Raw genomic sequence first — 17,098 nt, 5'->3', positions numbered from 1 at the left:
TAATAATGATTTTTAATACCCATACCATTTTCTGAATAGTAAAATCAACCTGATAAATCACTAAGTTAGTAGGACCAGCTGTGAAGCGAGCGTCTTTTCCCAGGGTCTGTAGATCAGTGCTGTAATGAGTTTTTGGACCATGTTTTGACAGGGAGGACTTTGACCAGGAAGAGAAGGCCCGTTTTGGAGAGCTGTGCAGCGGAGAGAACGGCAAAGGCAGGGAGTGGTTTGCCAAATACGTCAGCGCACAGGTAAATATGGGGAAGTGATGAACTAGTGAGACGTCATACTTGACCTTTAAGGAAAACTAATTGCAAATATTCCTAAATACAAAGAATCACAGGTTCTTGTCACTCATAAACTCACATATTCAAAAGAAAAAATGCAAACATGACAGCAGGAAATCAAATATCTTGTAGAATAAGCTGTAGTGGAGTCCTCAATATTGTTTTCATATCTGCAGTATGAGGTTTTATGTGTGTGTAATTTAGCTGATGGTTGTTGAGGTCTTGTCTTTAACTCTCTGTCCTACTGTGTTCACAGCGCTGCCACTCTAAATGTGTGAGTGAAGCCACCTTCTACAGACTGGTGCAGTCTTTTGCAGTGGTTCTGTTCGAGTGAGTCTAATGATGTTTGTGGTTGAGACGAGAATGCTTCGATCGTGTGATCCTACGTGACTGTAAAGGATAAGGCAGATGATCATGAAGAATGTTTTTCTTGTCAACTTTCCCCATGAAAAGACAAAAATCTCTCAATAGAGAACATACTGTAACTTAAACGGGAGAAAGAACATAACTTAAAAAATAGCGCATGTTATGTTAAAAAAACATTTTTTTTAGCGGCGGATGAATCCACATTTGATGCTCTACTGAGTATTTCTGGCTGCAGCACGGTGTATGTGGGATTGCGTCAAAATTCACTGTGTGTGTGTGTGTGTGTGTGTGTGTGTGTGTGTGTGTGTGTGTGTGTGTGTGTGTGTGTGTGTGTGTGTGTGTGTGTGTGTGTGTGTGTGCGTGTGTGTGCGCATGTTCATGGGAATTAAGGGAAATGTCACCCAGTGCAACGAGGTGGATTATTGATGTATTTTTAGCATTTTTTTGGACAACAACTGCGCTCTATGACACAGAGGAAGAAGAACACCTATTAGTAGGATCAACTCATTGTGGCTTGTGTCTTTTCATGGGATTGGTTGATAATAAGAACAACATATCAGCTTCTCCGGTAAATTACATCAAGTCTAGCAGTAAGGTCATGATAGGGTGATCCTCTCTGAAGATATACTGTGTTCACAGATGTTACCAGATGGATGACTACAGCCCGGCCAAGAACCTCATGACGATGTGCTTCACGTACTACTACAGTGGTAAGGTCTAACTCAAACTGTATCTGGAATGTATTAGTTGAGCCTTTCGTTGCACAAATTTAAAAGGAAACCAGAGCTCTTGATTGCAAAAGAAAACATTTATAAAATCACTCCCCAGTGCTGACTCAGCGAGTGTTACCACCACAGGTTGGCCCTGTGGCTTCTCTTGCAGCAGCACCACAAACACTGATGCAATGAGTTTGCGAGGTTGCATGACGGTAGTGATTGTGTTTGTGCAAGCAGGTAGCTTTGAGCGATCAGCGTACTAGTGCACAGATCATTGCTCCAACATCCGTCTGCAGTCAGTATTTCTTACACATAGAGCAGACCTGCACTCACCGCAACTCAAACTACTAAAGGTCTCCTTGCAAATCCGACGCTGTGTCAGCTCTCTTTATACATCCATGCTTCCGCCGCATTTCCTACCTGAGCTTGACGCAAGAGTGTACCCTCGTCTTGGCACTCTCACGGGATGAATGAAGGAGACATCTGATTGGCTACAGATAATTCCCTGTTGAATTTGTGAATCAAGGTCAGGGGAGGCTCAAAAACCCCACACCCTGATTCAGTAAAGGTCACACATGACCAACAGATTGTAAATGCAGGTTCAACAGTTCTTATCTACTGTATATGTTTATTTTTTGTATTTGATTTTATTTAATTTAGAAATATATGCTCACTGAGTTGCAGCTGGCTAAGATGAAGCTAATCAAATGTCCGACTGTGACTAAACAACATGTTGGAAGGTGATGTCTGTTCTCTGTTTATATCAGCCAGACCAATCTGTGATGCCGGACACCAAGAACACCACGGGGACATCGAGTCCAACAGACACACATTTGCCTCGTGGAGCTTTTAAATGTCTAAAACAACGTTTCGGTGATGCCGTACCCAGATAGCTGTCATTATTCCGACCTCTCTGCTCTCTTCTTCTTCAGGGAAGTCCCAGCCGTCTCCCTCCGAGCTACTGGACCGCGGTGGTCCTCCAGCTGGTTTGGACTCGTACATCAACAAGGCCAACTCCTGGCTGTCCGTGAAGAAGGATGCCGCTGAGCGCCTCCTGAAAACCACATCCAAGACTGACGTCAAAGGCTTCTTTGGAGGCCTAGAGAACAAGCTGAGGGGCTCGACTGCTCCCAAGACTGAGTGAGCGAATGCATCTCTGAGTTCTTTTCATTGACACTGCCATTTATTGTTTTCATCCCTTTCTCTTCTTCTTTACCGCATTCTCATGTCTAGGGATGAGGAAGGCCCAGTTGAAACAAAGCCCAAGTCACCAGGTATGATGCACCAAAAATCTGCAGTTATTGAAGTGCACTTTGACTTGCACAACTAAGGTTTTATAAAATGTGATTTATTAACCTGTGTACTCCTCAATCCCAGTGTCTGAAGCTCCAGAGGAAAAGAAAGAAGAGAAGGTGTACCTGTACACCCACCTGAAGCAGCAACCCATCTGGTAAATTGGGGAAACATCAAACAGATACAAGAGCTCTGAATGAGAGAAGCTATATGCAGCGAGTTGCTACTGTAACGTTGCCTGCTGTTTGGTGCTGGACGGGCAGCACACAGTGGGGTTTTACAACTTTATTTATTTGCTCAGTGAACGAGAGCAGTGAAAGTTGGCAGCCAAGAAACCAAAACAATGAGCCAAAAAAAAGGCACTAAAACGCTCTGTAGAAGTGAGGAGAGCTGCAGAGTCGGTTGAAAATGATCTGTTGGCTTACATGTGACCCCTTTTACACGAAATGTGGATTATAGCTCCTATACTGTTGTATCTGTTACCACCTCCACATAGTTTCTGAGCTAAAGAGACCCTTCGCTAAGTCCCGCCCCTTACTGCTACTCCGTCAAGCTGTCAGAGCTTCTTTACCATGGAGCCCACACTGTCACTAACTACTCTCCCTGAATAAATATTATAATTCTTTTGGAAAAACTAAAAATCTATTTAATTTCAATGTACTTGTTTAGCTATAGCAGTGGTTGCAAACCTTTCTGGCTTGTGACGCTTAAAAAGGAATTAGTACTTACTTACTCAATCCTTCATCACAGGTTATGGCCATCTAATTTAGGGGGTTTATGGGGTAAAAATAAAAAATGCAAGAATTTAAGCAAAATCAGTGTTTCCTTGGCTCCCTAAATTATGTTGTGGCCCCTCAGATTTATCTTAGGCCATCAGGTGGGTTCCTGATCCTCATGTCAAACTACAATGCACGGATTGTAGTTTGAATCATACCACAGTTTAGTGACCATCTGCCTTCGGGCTTTGCCAAGGAGAAATGAGATGTGGCAGGTGTAAACCAGAATAATCATTATATGATTTCATTCTTTGCAACCACTGGCCGTCATGTGCAGTGTCATCTCAGGTGGCTTAGTGAAGTAGGTCAGGCAGGAAACCTGTAACATGTCATCCGTTCCCTCTGCCAGGCACACACTGAGGTTTTGGAACGCTGCATTCTTTGATGCTGTCCATTGTGAGAGGAAGAAGAGATCACCAACCACAAGGTGAGAGTGGAAGGGAATCTTAACAGATAAATGAATAGTGTGTGTGTGTGTGTGTGTGTGTGTGTGTGTGTGTGTGTGTGTGTGTGTATATATATATATATATATATATATATATATATTAAATCAATATGTTACAGTGGTGGATTGTGGGACAAAATGTTCCATCTTTTAAAACATATATGCATTCTGTGTGTGTTCCAGTGTCACTGTATCTGTCAGATGACATTTAAATAAAGGTTGGAGATCCTGTAGTGATGTACTGTTGGCTCAAAGAGCTGTATCTAAAGACTAATGTCACAGTATGCTTCAGCCTGATAAGCTCCTGATGCCCCACACATTCCTCTCTCCTCTCTCCTCCTCCTCTCTCTCCTCTCTCCTCCCTTCTCTCTTCTCCTCTCCTCCTCTCTTCTCCCCTCCCCTCTCCTCTCCTCTTTCCCTTTCCGGTGAGTGTCGCTGTTCTTCATTTTCTACTGTTTTTCCATCATCTGTCTTATGTGCATGATCAGATAAGTCTCTTTAACTGTTTTACTGAGTTGTGTGTCGATCGGTGCTTTTGTCGAGTTGCTTTCTGGAGGAATGGCTTCCTCTGAGACGCCACCTCCGTCTATCTGGCAGGGAGTGAGGATAGTTCCGCTGGATAATAGCGTCACCGTGGAGGAGATGTTGTTGGCTGTCGGTGAGCAGGTAGGACACGATAAACTCTCCTTTGGATCAAGAATGAATAAAGCAGAGGTTGTGTTCTTGAGGAAGAGCCTTCTCAGCTGATCGAGAGCGGCCTGTTCATCAGGGACACATTTGTGCAGGTCTCCCCGCTGTCAGCTCCCTCCATGCAGATCACCGTGACCGGTGTTCCGCCGTTCATCCCTATCGAGTTGTTAGAGAACGAGCTCCGGAGGTTTGGTAAATTTGCCAGTGGATTAAAAACACTGAGTTTGGGATGTAAAGATCCCAAACTGAAGCATGTTCAGTCTCTGAGGCGGAAGACGCTCCTTCAGAGTGAAGCACGGTGACGGGCTCCTACATGGTGTACACCAGCTCAGGACAGCTTAAATGTCTTCAGTGTGGAGATGTGGGACAGAAACGTTTTGCGTATCCGCATAAAAAGCAGGCCAGCTCTGCTGAAGCAGGGTTGGAGTTGAGCTCCTTCCTGAAGGAGAGGGTGAAGGGAGCTCTTGTCAGGTCTCGCTTCCTCCAGCTGAAGGATACGCATGCCCTCAGCTCTTTCTTCCACCTGGAGAGATCAGTGGCACAGAGAAAGCAGATGACCTGCCTTAGGCTTCCAGGAGGCATAGTGACCACCAGACCGGGAGAGATGAGGAACCATACCATGGATTTCTACGTGACCTCTTTGGGGCAGAGCAGTGCAGCATGGAGTGTCGGCAGGAGCTCTTGGAGTGGCTTCCTCAGCTCAGCCCGGAGGACAAAGCGGCTCTGGACTGTGGGCTGACTATGGAGGATTTGTCATTTGCTCTCAATCAGATGACATGGGGAAGGGCACTGACTTGCATAGTGTTCTGTTGGGGTGTTTCGGAACAGGATCTCTTCCTGTCTCCTGTCAGTGAGCGGTGCTTTCCCTGCTGCCAAAGAAAGGAGACCTGGCGTTACTCAGGAACTGGAGGCCGGTGGCCCTCCTCTGTACTGACTATAAGGTTCTTTCCAGAGCCTTATCAAATGGACTTAAGGACATCCTGGACTTAGTTGTACATTCAGATCAGACCTATTGTGTACCTGACAGGACAATTATGAACAACATTTTCCTCATGAGAGACATTTTGGATTTGTGCAGAAATCATAATGTAAACTTTGGTCTTGTGTCATTGGATCAGGAGAAAGCCTTTGACAGGGTGGATCACTCTTACTGGTTTTCTGCACTTGGGACTTTTGGTTTTGGTGATGGTTTTCTGGCCTGGATTGGTTTATTGTACAGTGGTGCTCAATGTTTGGTGAAGACGGGGGCAGGACTGAGTCGGCCAATCCCTGTACAGCGAGGGGTAAGACAGGGTTGTCCTATTTCAGGTCAACTATATAGCTTAGCTATTGAGCCCTTGCTGTGCAGGTTGAGAGGTCGACTCAGCGGTCTCTCATTGCTTGAATTCTCCAGTCTTGATCGTCCTCCTATTGTATCTGCTTATGCAGATGATGTATATGTCTTTGTCTCCAGTCAGAAGGACTTTCATTGTTTGCAGGATACCTTGTCATTGTATGAAAAGGCATCATCTGCACGGGTGAACTGGGCCAAGAGTCAAGCCTTGTTGGTCGGACAGTTGAGGGATCAGGCAGTGCCCAGTCTGCCTGCTGGACTTGAGTGGGGGAAAGAGGGACTGAAAGTCCTGGGAGTTTTTTTGGGTACAGATGGCTCTCAAGCAAAGAACTGGGAGGGAGTGAAGGAGAAGGTGTGCGCTCAGTTGTCTAAATGGAAATGGTTGCCACCCCAGTTGTCGTATAGGGGAAGAGTTCTGGTTGCCAAAAACGTAGTCGCCTGAACTCTTTGGCACAAACTCATTGCTCTTACGCCACCGAGAGACCTGATTGAGGACATCCAGAGATCCATCGTAGACTGGTCTGGCAAGCACAGGGTCCGAGCAGCAGCTCTCTACCTGCCTGTTGATGAAGGGGGTCACGGACTGATTGACATCCAGTCCAGAATTGCCTCCTTTAGACTCCGGACAGCTCAAAGACTGCTTTACGACTGTTGCCCAAGCTGACTTGGCACAGCTCGACTGCTGCTGAGGAGAGCTGGGCGGTTGGGCTACGACAAACAGCTGTTCCTTCTGCAACCAGAGACTTTGGACCTTACTGGACAAACACCTTTCTACAGCTCTGTGCTGCAGGCGTGGAAGTTCTTCAAGACTACATGCGGCACAATTGAGGTTCCTGGAATGTGGTCGTTTGAGGAACCTTTGTTTTTTAACAACTTTTTACGGGCTCAAACTCTGCAATCTGCCAGCCTGTGAGCGAGTCTTAGAGAGGCTGGCTGCACCAAACTAAGCCATCTGATAAAGATGGCGGCGACATCAATGGATGCCCTGAGAGAGAACAGCAACGTCACCTCAGTCCAGCTGATCAACATAGTGGGGAAGAAAGTCTGTGCCGCCCTGTCGATATCACAGAGAGTGTTTGCCGTAAACCGAACTCTGTGTGACCAGTGGTATGATGGCTCTGGAGTTTTAGGATGCAGGTAAAAAAAGCCGTCTACCACACCTGCGTCAAAGTTGTGAACTTGTGCTCTTTGACAGGGATAAAGGAGTCGAGGTGGACTGAGTTCTTTGGTCCAGAGTTTTCCCCTAAAGGTCTCTGTACAAGCTACCCGTTGAAAAGGAGACAGCAGACCTCCAGTGGAGGGTTGTACACAGGGCAATAGCTACAAACAGATACAGAGCGCACCTTGATCCGGGGAGGGGTGTTTATTCTGTTCTCAGAGTGAAAGTCTTATACATCTGTTTGTTCAGTGTCCTCGCCTGTCAGCACTGTTTGAACTTTTAAAAAGGTGGTTCCAGGGTCTTGGGGATGTTTTTTCTTTTGGTTTATTCATCTTAGGTCCGAAATACTCTGGAAAACTGTACACACTCTGGTGAACTTTTTGTCTGGTACTGCTAAGTTTGCCATTTGGCTGACACGCAGGAACCGGGCTCAGAGTTCCGGCAGTGTGGAGCTGGTACCGGTTCTGGAGGGATTGCTAAAGGCCAGACTGAGGGTGGAATACACTTAGTACCAAATGATGGATAATGTGACGACTTTCAGCCGCATTTGGGCTGTTGGGCGGGTTTTATGCTCCGTGGGGAGGAGGGAGAGCCTATCGTTCATGTATGATGAGTTGATATTTTTCTGTGCTTGGATGAGTTGTGTTATTTATTTATTATTTCTAGGCTGAACTAATGATGTGACAGTGATCTGGTGTCTCCTTGCAATGGATCAATAAAGGGACTTTAAAAACCTCTCTTCTCTTTTTCACTTCTCTTCACTTCACTTCTCTTCTAGCTGTTGTTGTTCTCCCTCTTTCTGCATGTTGACTTTAACCCTTTGTCTCCTTGTGCCTTGCTGCCGGGCAGAGGAACGCAGGATGAAGAGAAAGACGAGAGGTCTGTCCTTCTATGTGTCCACTGCCCTAAAAAAATGAACTAGTCAAACTAAGATGAATCCAGGTGGAGAGGAAAAGAGGGGCAGATGCTTTGAGATTGTATCTGGAGGGTTAAAAGAGAGTTATTGTCTGTTTCTGTCTGGTGATAGAAAGAGCAGCATTTTCTGACACCTAAGAAATTTGGTTATGTGATGCATTGGAATATTATGTGTATTTAATGCTTCTCTTTATGGTCAGAGTCTGAACATAACAACCTTTATTAAGAATTTACACATCTAGCCAAAACAAGTAGCTCTTTGACTTTCAGGGCTAACTAGCCAGCAGACAAGACAGTGATGGTTTGTGTCGTGTGTATAAAGGGAGGAGGAATTTTTTTCATTTACATTATTAAAATGAGTATCACCGACAAAACAGTTAACCGCTATCTCCTCAGCATACGTAGGAGGAAGAGGAGACACAGCAATGCTTTTACTCTGAAAATCATAAGACAAATATAAAATAGTTTGTAGCACTGTTAGCCTGAAGCGTGCCACCAGAATAATTACAGGTTTTAATATTTGTTTAACCATAATCAATGAATACATTCAAAAACATAGTCTGACCATAGGATAAGTATTCACATTCCTGCAGAGGGTTGGTGGTGCCAAGAAATGTAACAATGGGACAACAAAAGGCAGTGACGGAGACTCAATCTAAAAATCTGTGGAGGGAGATACAATTTAAACTCTTATTGGCCATCAAGGATGCACATTATGTGTTAAGTTCAGAAACTGTGCATATGATGTAAACCAGAAGGAGCTTCTAGAATGTGACCAGCATTCAAAGCTGAGGGAGATATTGAGAGATGTGATGGATGACGGACACACAGTGATTACGAGGGGCTGGACTAGAGAGCAGCTCGGTGTTCGGCCTTGTGGTGAGGGCTGAGTCGCCCTGCCTCTCATTTACAGTTTGTCAGATGCGCTCTAGTGAACAGTGATAGGAGAGTCTCGAATGGTAACCCCCCCCCCGTCTGGATGACAGGAGTCTAGTGCAACACTGTGTTTTGTATAAATAAAAAGATAAAAGCGGCTTAATCACAGCGGGGCAGTCATTTCCTCATCAGAATTATAGATAGGAAATGGTTTGCTTGTAATTATTTTTGGACTACTGTGTGTGTGTGATGAATGTGTTTGATTAATAGTTGTTTTTTAGATTCATGTTGATTAGATTTATGAGTTCCTCACTGGTTTCTCTGACGATATACTTTCTTCGCTTGGCTTCAGTTGGCATGCCGTTGATTAACGCAGATATTCTATCATGCTGCTGTTGAAATGATGTTGGTGTGAGTGAAAGCGTCCCACCCACAGTTTAATATCTTGACCTTGTATAATGTCTGGGATGGTATGTATTCATCATATCTGGAGCAGGAGACGGAGGCAGTGTGAAGGTGTTCTCTGCCTCTTCACAGCTCACTGCATGTCCACACCATTAATCATCTTGCATGTGATATCTTTTCTCTCTCCCTCCATCTGCATGTTCCCTTTGCTGTCTCTTTTTTTTACCGTCTTTGCACGCTTCTATGTTTCCACTGCAGATTGATTGCAGGGATATTCTGAACATGCCATAATATCCACCTTAAAACAGCTTATTCATTCCTGCCAATACCTTGCCAAATAAACTGTAAGTAATGTGATGTTATGTTAAGATATTATTCATAGAAAAGTTAGTGCTTGTATTGTAGAGCCAAATCTATTCTTTTATGTATTTTACAGCTGCGTTCATTATTTATTTTTTAGGGCCACCGGGGGGCAGCGCTGAACAAACTGAAACATTGACATATTATTACCTTATAAATTGAGTCCCAGCCTTCCGATGGACCAGCATGGGACCTTATTTTTGTAAAAAAAAATATGTATTCTAGTCAAGGACGAGAAACAAATATCTTTTTGATCCTGTTTGAATTGTGCCATGAATTACACACGTTTGTCAATTTTGATGAGAATTTTGCACGTCAAGAAAAGTATTTTGGTGTAAAACGGTTGAAAGAAATGAGGTATAAGTGAAAATACGCTAATAGAAAGACTTCCTACCCAAAAGTGGCGTAAGTGACTTGTGAAGCTACGATGTGTTTAGTACCAGGATGTACTCACACCTACAACGGGTCTGGCTCTGATAAAAAGAGTCACTTGATTCCACACATCAGCTGAGATAACTAAGTTAGCTAGCTAACATGTCGGCAAGCCAAGCTAACGTCTGTGTTGGTGACATTGTGCGTGACGAGAGATGTTGTTCACTGATCAGTTTCACACAAAACTAAATGACGACAAATCTACGACGAGCTGCGACTTTCCTGACAAACATCACATGTGTAATTCATGGTATAATTCAAAAAGGCATGGATTAAAAAAAAAAAGTCTTTTCCCGTTGACTGCTGTATATATTTCTTTCTGACATAAGCTCCCATGGCGGACACCGGGAGGGCCTGACTGGGCCTTTCTAATGTGAACGGGTTAGCCGACATTTCCGCAACCAGTAGACACGGTGCACCGCGAGCATTCATTTAAGAATCACGTTTGTGTCCACCGAATGATGTTAAGTCCGTATTCGCCGAGTTTTTAGCTTTGGTCTTCACTTCCTGAGGGAAATATCTTGCTCTTTAGCTGTTAAAGCCTTCACTGCTTTTACCAGCTGGTCTCGGACTGTGTCTGTCTGCTGCTTGATTCGGGGAAGTTACCGCACAGTTGGTTTATTACAGATGTTTGTGCTGAAAAGAGTTGCCCGCCGCTACTGGAGATGAGGTTGATGAGAGAGGAACCACAAGCTGAAAAAGAATATTTAAACGCTCCGTAGATCTACCGGAGTCATGTGGTAACTCTCTGTGTAATGTGGAAATGAACCCACATAGTCATTTACCCAACGTGAAATATTGATTAGTGCAGCTTCAAGGCCTCAACTCTTTAAGGCCATGTTTCACATTTAGAACCCCTCTATAGGGGGGCCTTTCAAAGAGCATTCTAAATAAGAGATGAAAGCAGAGGATGCAGATGTGATCAACACAAAAGTTCCTCAAGATTTCATCACAGAATGATCTGTTGATTGGGAGAGTTAGTTTGAAAGTAGATTCACTAAGAAAGTGATGCTGGTTATTCCTCTGAATATGTGTTGTATTTGTGGCATAAATACAACACGACCACATCCTCCCTAAACCCAGTTGATTTTAGTAGTTAGTGGTGAATTCACAGAGCAAATCAATGCTTTTCATCCATTTGTTAATATTGATGATTCTTTGTGAATTAATCATTTGTGGTTTTATTCTTTTGCTGTTGGCTGATTAATGTTTTTATTTATTCTTTTGTGTGTTTCATGTGTAATGGAATCTCTGTTTTTGCATCACGAGCAGTTCCAGGGGTGGATGTCATGGATTTCTTTAGGTGGATAATAAAACTCAAAAGCTTTTAAGACTAGCGAACAGTTGTCCAACAGTTTGTAGATTTATGCGAAAGCACTGCCGTGTGTGGTGTCGCTGCTAAACGTCAGCATGATATTTATGTGGACACCCACCCCTGGCCTGTTCCTGTGGAGGAGCTCAAGGTGAAACGGAGGCTGACTCTCGACTGTGCGTTTGCTGCAGGGAGAAGTGGTGCCACATGACCCAGGAGGAGAGGGACGACAGCTCCAAAATCGATGAGAACATCGCCTTCGGCCAGCTGGGGTGAGGAAGCTGCCACAGTGCTGTCTGTGAACCAGGAGTCACCGGCAAACCACAGGAATGTGTAGTTTTCAACCGGATACACATTTCTGGAGCGGAGCACTACGTTATGGTTTGACATTACAGTCGTTGACTGGTGGGCCCACATATAATATTGTATGTGTGCACTATATGCACACATACAATATTATGATGTTAAGTGTAAATCTGAAAATACGTAAAGTTTCAACAGGCAGATGTTGACAAATAGCGATATTGGTTTCTGTTCTTGGCTTAAGGGTTCACTTAAAAAATGATGATGTAAATGTAAATCTATAAGTCTAATATTTAGATGTAACAAACAGAACCGGCAGAAATGGTAAAATAGTGTTTGTGCCTCGAGGTTTAGACAGAAATAATTTTACAAAAGGTATTATAGTGGTTAAACACTGCAATTTATTATGAATATGCTCAAGCCATATTGTAGTTTTTGTTGTTATTGGTGCAGGACAGTGGGTCATAGTGAGATCAGCCCAGACATGAGGCTGAGAGGAGTTTCATCAGGTTACTTAGGGAGGCCTCCTAGTGGTTAAACAAGCTCATGGTCCCAATCATAGCAATAATATATATATGACATATACTTTTGTTTCATTGAATTTAAATTAATTTTGTGAAGAAGGTTAGTGCTACAAGAACTGTAGCACTAACCTTAGAGATCCATTTATTATTGGACTGTTTCTTTTGTTACGTATTGAGTTATTGAATTTGGGGCGACTGTGGCTCAGAGGTGGAGCGGGTCGTCCTTCAATCAGAGGATCGGCGGTTCGATCCTCGGCTCCACTAGTCAATGTTGATGCGTCCTTGGGCAAGACACTTTTTGCTGTTCCTGTGTGAGCGGTGTATGAATGATTACAAGTGGTAACTTGCATGATAGCCCCTCCATCAGTGTATGAACGGGTGAATGATGACATGCAGTGTTTTTGTTTTAAATGGTAAATACAGAACATTTGTACTGAGATGAGTTTTTTTTTTATTTTCAGGACATTCACTCATAACATGCTGGCGTTTGGGCTCAGTAAGAAGCTCTGCAATGACTTCCTGAAGAAGCAGGCAGTCATTGGGAACCTGCATGAAGGTAAAGCATTAAAGAAACACTCTCTGCTCTCAGCCCATTCATTCATTTGGTATTTTTAGATCCAAAGCACCTCATGGAATTTGGCTATAATTCACAAGCGAACTCACTAACTCTTTGTGCAAGCTGAAAGTTCTCCACTAGGGACCGCTGTTCAATCCCTGTCCAATACATGCCAGTCTAGATATATAGACACGTCAATGTGACGAAGGTATAAACTGCTGCAATGTGAGGACCGTTGCCACCTGCAGTCAATGAGCAGCAACAGCACAAGAAGAATTTTAAGGATTGGCAGTTCATTTCTCCATTTACAAGTTAAACCTCATTTCTTTCACCTCCCAAAGGCCTTTATCGATAACTTAAATATTAAACTACAACACCCAGAAATCCTAAAGGTCCTTCAGAACGCTCCCGTTACCCATCCTGGCTGGTTTCTAGAGACTATCATTAGTCTGCTTGAGATTCAGACCCAGTGTGAAAAAAACGAAGCAAAAAAACGTTTGCGGCAACTTGCCGCATGTCAGTGTTACAACCTGTTGTGCAGCGTTTTGAGGTTAGCAACGCTGCTTAGTAACGCTGATGTGATCAGCATCCCATTCAACTGTCTCCGTCTGTCATGTGACCCATGTCTCGCACATTAGAGTCTCCCACATTGCATCCTTGACAAATATGTTTGTTACGGGTCTGAGAAAAAATTAAATGGTGTGTGTGTGTGTGTGTGTGTGTGTGTGTGTGTTACCCCTTTCAGAACAGTACAAGCTGCTGAGTGACCACATAGAGAAAATGGCGGCGGAGTGAGGTTTGTCGACGACGGGCTGCATTTCGGCACACATCAGCTACTCCCTCGTAACTCAATGCCACCGTGACCGACTCTCCGTCTGACTGTTGTTCCTTTGTGTGGTGCGCTGCTGAGAAAAGCAACATAACCAACCTACTGTGCTGAACTGTGCCATAGTTGTAGCAAACCCTGTTTATCTGACGTGGTGGTGCTCCTCCGCACCCTGTCCTGTATCAGCAATAATACAACATCATCGAGTGGTGCACACTTTAGTGTCTGTGACTCTGTCTGTGAGCTGTGTGACAAAGACCGTCCGGTGTCAAACAGCCTCAGTACTGCGTCACAAGATGTGTGCATTATATATCCTCCGTGCTGTTTTGTTCGGTGTTCCCTTGGCTACCACGTTTACTACACGTTAGTGAAACCCTGTTCTACGTATCATACATTTAACATAAATGTCTGCGTACAGTTCAAACCGGTCTTGGATATAATAGGACGTGATATCTCACGGGGTTTAATGTGCCGATCGTATTCAATCACAAAGCCACTTACTGAATCCTCGCCTGTGCTTTCTGTAACACTGTAGTATCCTATTTGGCGATACAAAGAAAAAATGAATTAGTGAGCTTTAGAGGTGCTGGGAGGCATGGATGGACGAGTGGACGGGCCTACCGCACACAAGCCCCTCATCTACAAAATGTCAATCAAAGACCAGGTAGAGACTCAAAAAGACCACAAACATTAAAACGACTACAAAGAGATCCAAAACAACAGCTATGAAAAGAGGCTAAACAACTAAAGTCTGTGTGTGTGTGTTGCTCCTATGTAGTGCTGGGGCCTTTTGCGTGTCCCTGTCCAGGGGCCCATTGCCTCATAATGGTGGTGGACATTGTGTCTCTGGACAGGCTAACTGGTTCCAGTCTTTAATGCTAAGCTAACACGCTGGTATCATCCTTCTCAACAAGAACAAAAAGCAGCAACGTCTTCCTTCTGATTTCACGTTTACTCTGGCCCACATTTACAATCTAGCGGTATTCATTTTCTGTTTTTTTTAATCGGACACTTAATAAGACCCTGGGGAACATTAGAGACCACTTATCTATCCAAAGTGCCTTCCATGAAAGTTAATGTGTTGATCCTCTGATGCTGTAGCTCGGCCAACCAAACTCTAATAGAGCCTGCAATGATCACTCTCTTACTCATGCCCTGCTAGATAGGAATAATACTAACTTCGGCATGCAAATTCACTTCATTGTACTGCTATCTGTGTTTTCAGTGACCTAAGTAGTGGTAGTTTATGTTCCTTTTGGTTGAGCTCGTAATGATGCTTAGCTAAGCGCGTTGCCTGGACGACTGGCCCGGCGTACGCGTGAGTTCCCATCCTCCGCATTTGTGTCTGTATATCTATCTAGCATGTGCAAACTGCATCGAGCTAATGTAAAATGAGTGACTGAACTGTGAAGTGACGTTGTGCTCATTGTATTACTTCCTCCTACCACTGCGGGGTAGCATCGCGTCTTCATCCAGAGCTTCTCGATGAGAGACATTCCCGCTCAGCTTTATTCTGGAGAATAGATCAATGTGTGTTTTTAAACGATGACTTCTACATCTGAACGCTGGGATGATGCACTTTCCGAATCCACGTTTCGATCGATAATCTACTTTAATCTCCTGTGCTGATGAAGTCGTTCTGTAAATACTGTACATATTCCTCCGTATATTGTAAGAACTGATCGCGTGCTTGTGAATTATATGTCTGTAAATGTACAAACAATAGATGTAATTATGCGGAACATAAATGTCTGACTGTCCCTATTAACCCTGAAGTACCCCAAGTGACTTTTCGTTCTCTCAGGTGTCCCTTTGCTGTAAGCCTGTGAACCCAAACACCCTTCATCCCTTCCAGTGTGTTTTACCTGATGTGACCTTTCACCTTGTTGTGGACCCTTCTGGCTTGGTTGAAGTATCGACCTGTATATTGTACCTGTTAGCTCAGTATGAGCCATTTGCACTACATTTAGTCTGAGCATCTGTGCTCTCTACTCTTGATAATGTTACAGTGATGCCCGTTATCTTTGTTCTGCACGCTCTCTGTCTCCGGCACATCCGTCGGTAAATGTTCTCTCGCCCTTTTGATGATTCATGTGATGATGACAATGTGGTCTCCAAATCCGTGTGTGTGTGTGTGTGTGTGTGTGTGTGTGTGTGTGTGTGTGTGTGTGTGTGTGTGTGTCCCCAGTTGCTGGTTAGTTTCGGGGGTTCCATGCTAACATTTCGGCACTTCTGGAGGTTTTTTTTTTTTATTCTTCGTTACATTACTGCTGACTCTCATGAGTCTCACTTTCTGTGGAAAACCAGAAGAGGAGATACAAGTAGAGCTGCCATTGACTGAAAATTAACTGAGATGAGCTAACTATGGTTTAGCTCCAGGGGGCGTGTCTAAAGGAGTGGCACACTGTGAGTTGTCTAGTGTTGGACGTGTCGGCCTTTAGAGACGTCTGCCTTCTCTCCGATATAATGGGACTTTATGGCACCCAGAGATCATGAGCCGGTTCCTCAACATAATCCTCAGACCCTGTCGTGAGCGGTTTCATGTAGGACCTGCTCAGGGTGTAATTAACCCTGTATACTATAATGTTAGCTGGCATGGAGACCCTGATCGACTGGGAACAAACACATGGTTAATATCAATGTGCACATTGTCATTACTGCAAAGCTGACTGATGAAGTCTGGTCTTATCTGCTGTACCTGTGAACGTGTCGAATCAAGATGTTAGCCATTTGATTGTGCTATGCTTACATTTGCCTGGGCATGTTGTCATAATGTTGATTCAACTTGCTGATACTGTAATAAATGTATTTTTTGGATGTCACTTTTTGTGAACTCTTCTTGGATCTGTGTAACGTTCTTTTCCTTAAAGGGGAACTTTGGTATTTTTCAATTTGACCAATGGGGTCCAGAACACACTGCAGATGGAAGCCAGGCAACAATGTAGCAACTCCTCCAAACATTAGGGGAAGAACCCTACAGAGAGATACAACCTTTACCTTTCGCTTAATCCGGTTTGTTAGCAATCTCTATAAACCGATTCTGTATTCATAGCTGGAATCTGTGGGGCAAACATTGTCTGTGTCTGGTGTTGTGGTTTCCGTTTGGTCAATACTACACGGACTACAACCACGTTCGAACAGGTGGAGAGCAAAAGGAACGGAACCAAAATGCAATGTGGGAACCCATCTGCTGTGATCTGAGAACGATTTAGCTTTGTATCGTTTTAAAATTAGCAAACTGGCTACTTGTGAAACATTACACGTCGTCTCTCCACTCCAAACCCCCCAGCCTCGCACCTCAAGCTGCTAATCGGACCGTAAACAATGAGCAGCTCACTGTAGGTACTGTGCAGTGTATTCGCTGGCTACACTGGAGCCCCAGAAATCTTGCCCCTTAACCCCGTCGTCAGACCGATAGCCGATGGGTTCTGAGATTGGTTTGTTATTGTCTGCTACGCTTTTTGTAATCCAACACAAAAACTCTGACCACATGGCCACTCCTGTCTCCAACCAACAGAATGTGA

At 44.1% G+C, this 17,098-nt stretch overlaps 1 protein-coding gene across 3 annotated transcripts in view; it reads left to right on the top strand.

Moving 5' to 3' along the window:
• The window catches only part of kiaa0513 (KIAA0513 ortholog), a 30,757-nt gene extending 14,361 nt beyond the window's left edge, over positions 1–16,396 (top strand). For 2 of the 3 annotated variants that reach the window (XM_068722540.1, XM_068722541.1), the window contains exons 3-13: positions 152–251; positions 544–617; positions 1,293–1,363; positions 2,302–2,509; positions 2,603–2,643; positions 2,747–2,819; positions 3,788–3,865; positions 7,915–7,944; positions 11,557–11,637; positions 12,654–12,748; positions 13,494–16,396. In XM_068722540.1, the coding sequence (XP_068578641.1) occupies positions 152–251; positions 544–617; positions 1,293–1,363; positions 2,302–2,509; positions 2,603–2,643; positions 2,747–2,819; positions 3,788–3,865; positions 7,915–7,944; positions 11,557–11,637; positions 12,654–12,748; positions 13,494–13,543 (901 nt within the window). In that variant the 3' untranslated portion in view covers positions 13,544–16,396. The remainder of the gene's footprint in view (positions 1–151; positions 252–543; positions 618–1,292; positions 1,364–2,301; positions 2,510–2,602; positions 2,644–2,746; positions 2,820–3,787; positions 3,866–7,914; positions 7,945–11,556; positions 11,638–12,653; positions 12,749–13,493) is intronic. The other variant, XM_068722542.1, reaches the window with a different exon arrangement.
• Positions 16,397–17,098: the final 702 nt, after the last annotated feature.

This window comes from Cebidichthys violaceus, unplaced genomic scaffold (genome assembly GCF_023349555.1).
Source record: "Cebidichthys violaceus isolate CVI_PGR_0920_01 unplaced genomic scaffold, fCebVio1.0.p SCAF_3, whole genome shotgun sequence".
In the NCBI taxonomy this organism is placed as follows: domain Eukaryota; kingdom Metazoa; phylum Chordata; class Actinopteri; order Perciformes; family Stichaeidae; genus Cebidichthys; species Cebidichthys violaceus.
Note: the sequence above shows the minus strand (reverse complement) of the source record. Positions and strands in the feature narration are given on the sequence as shown.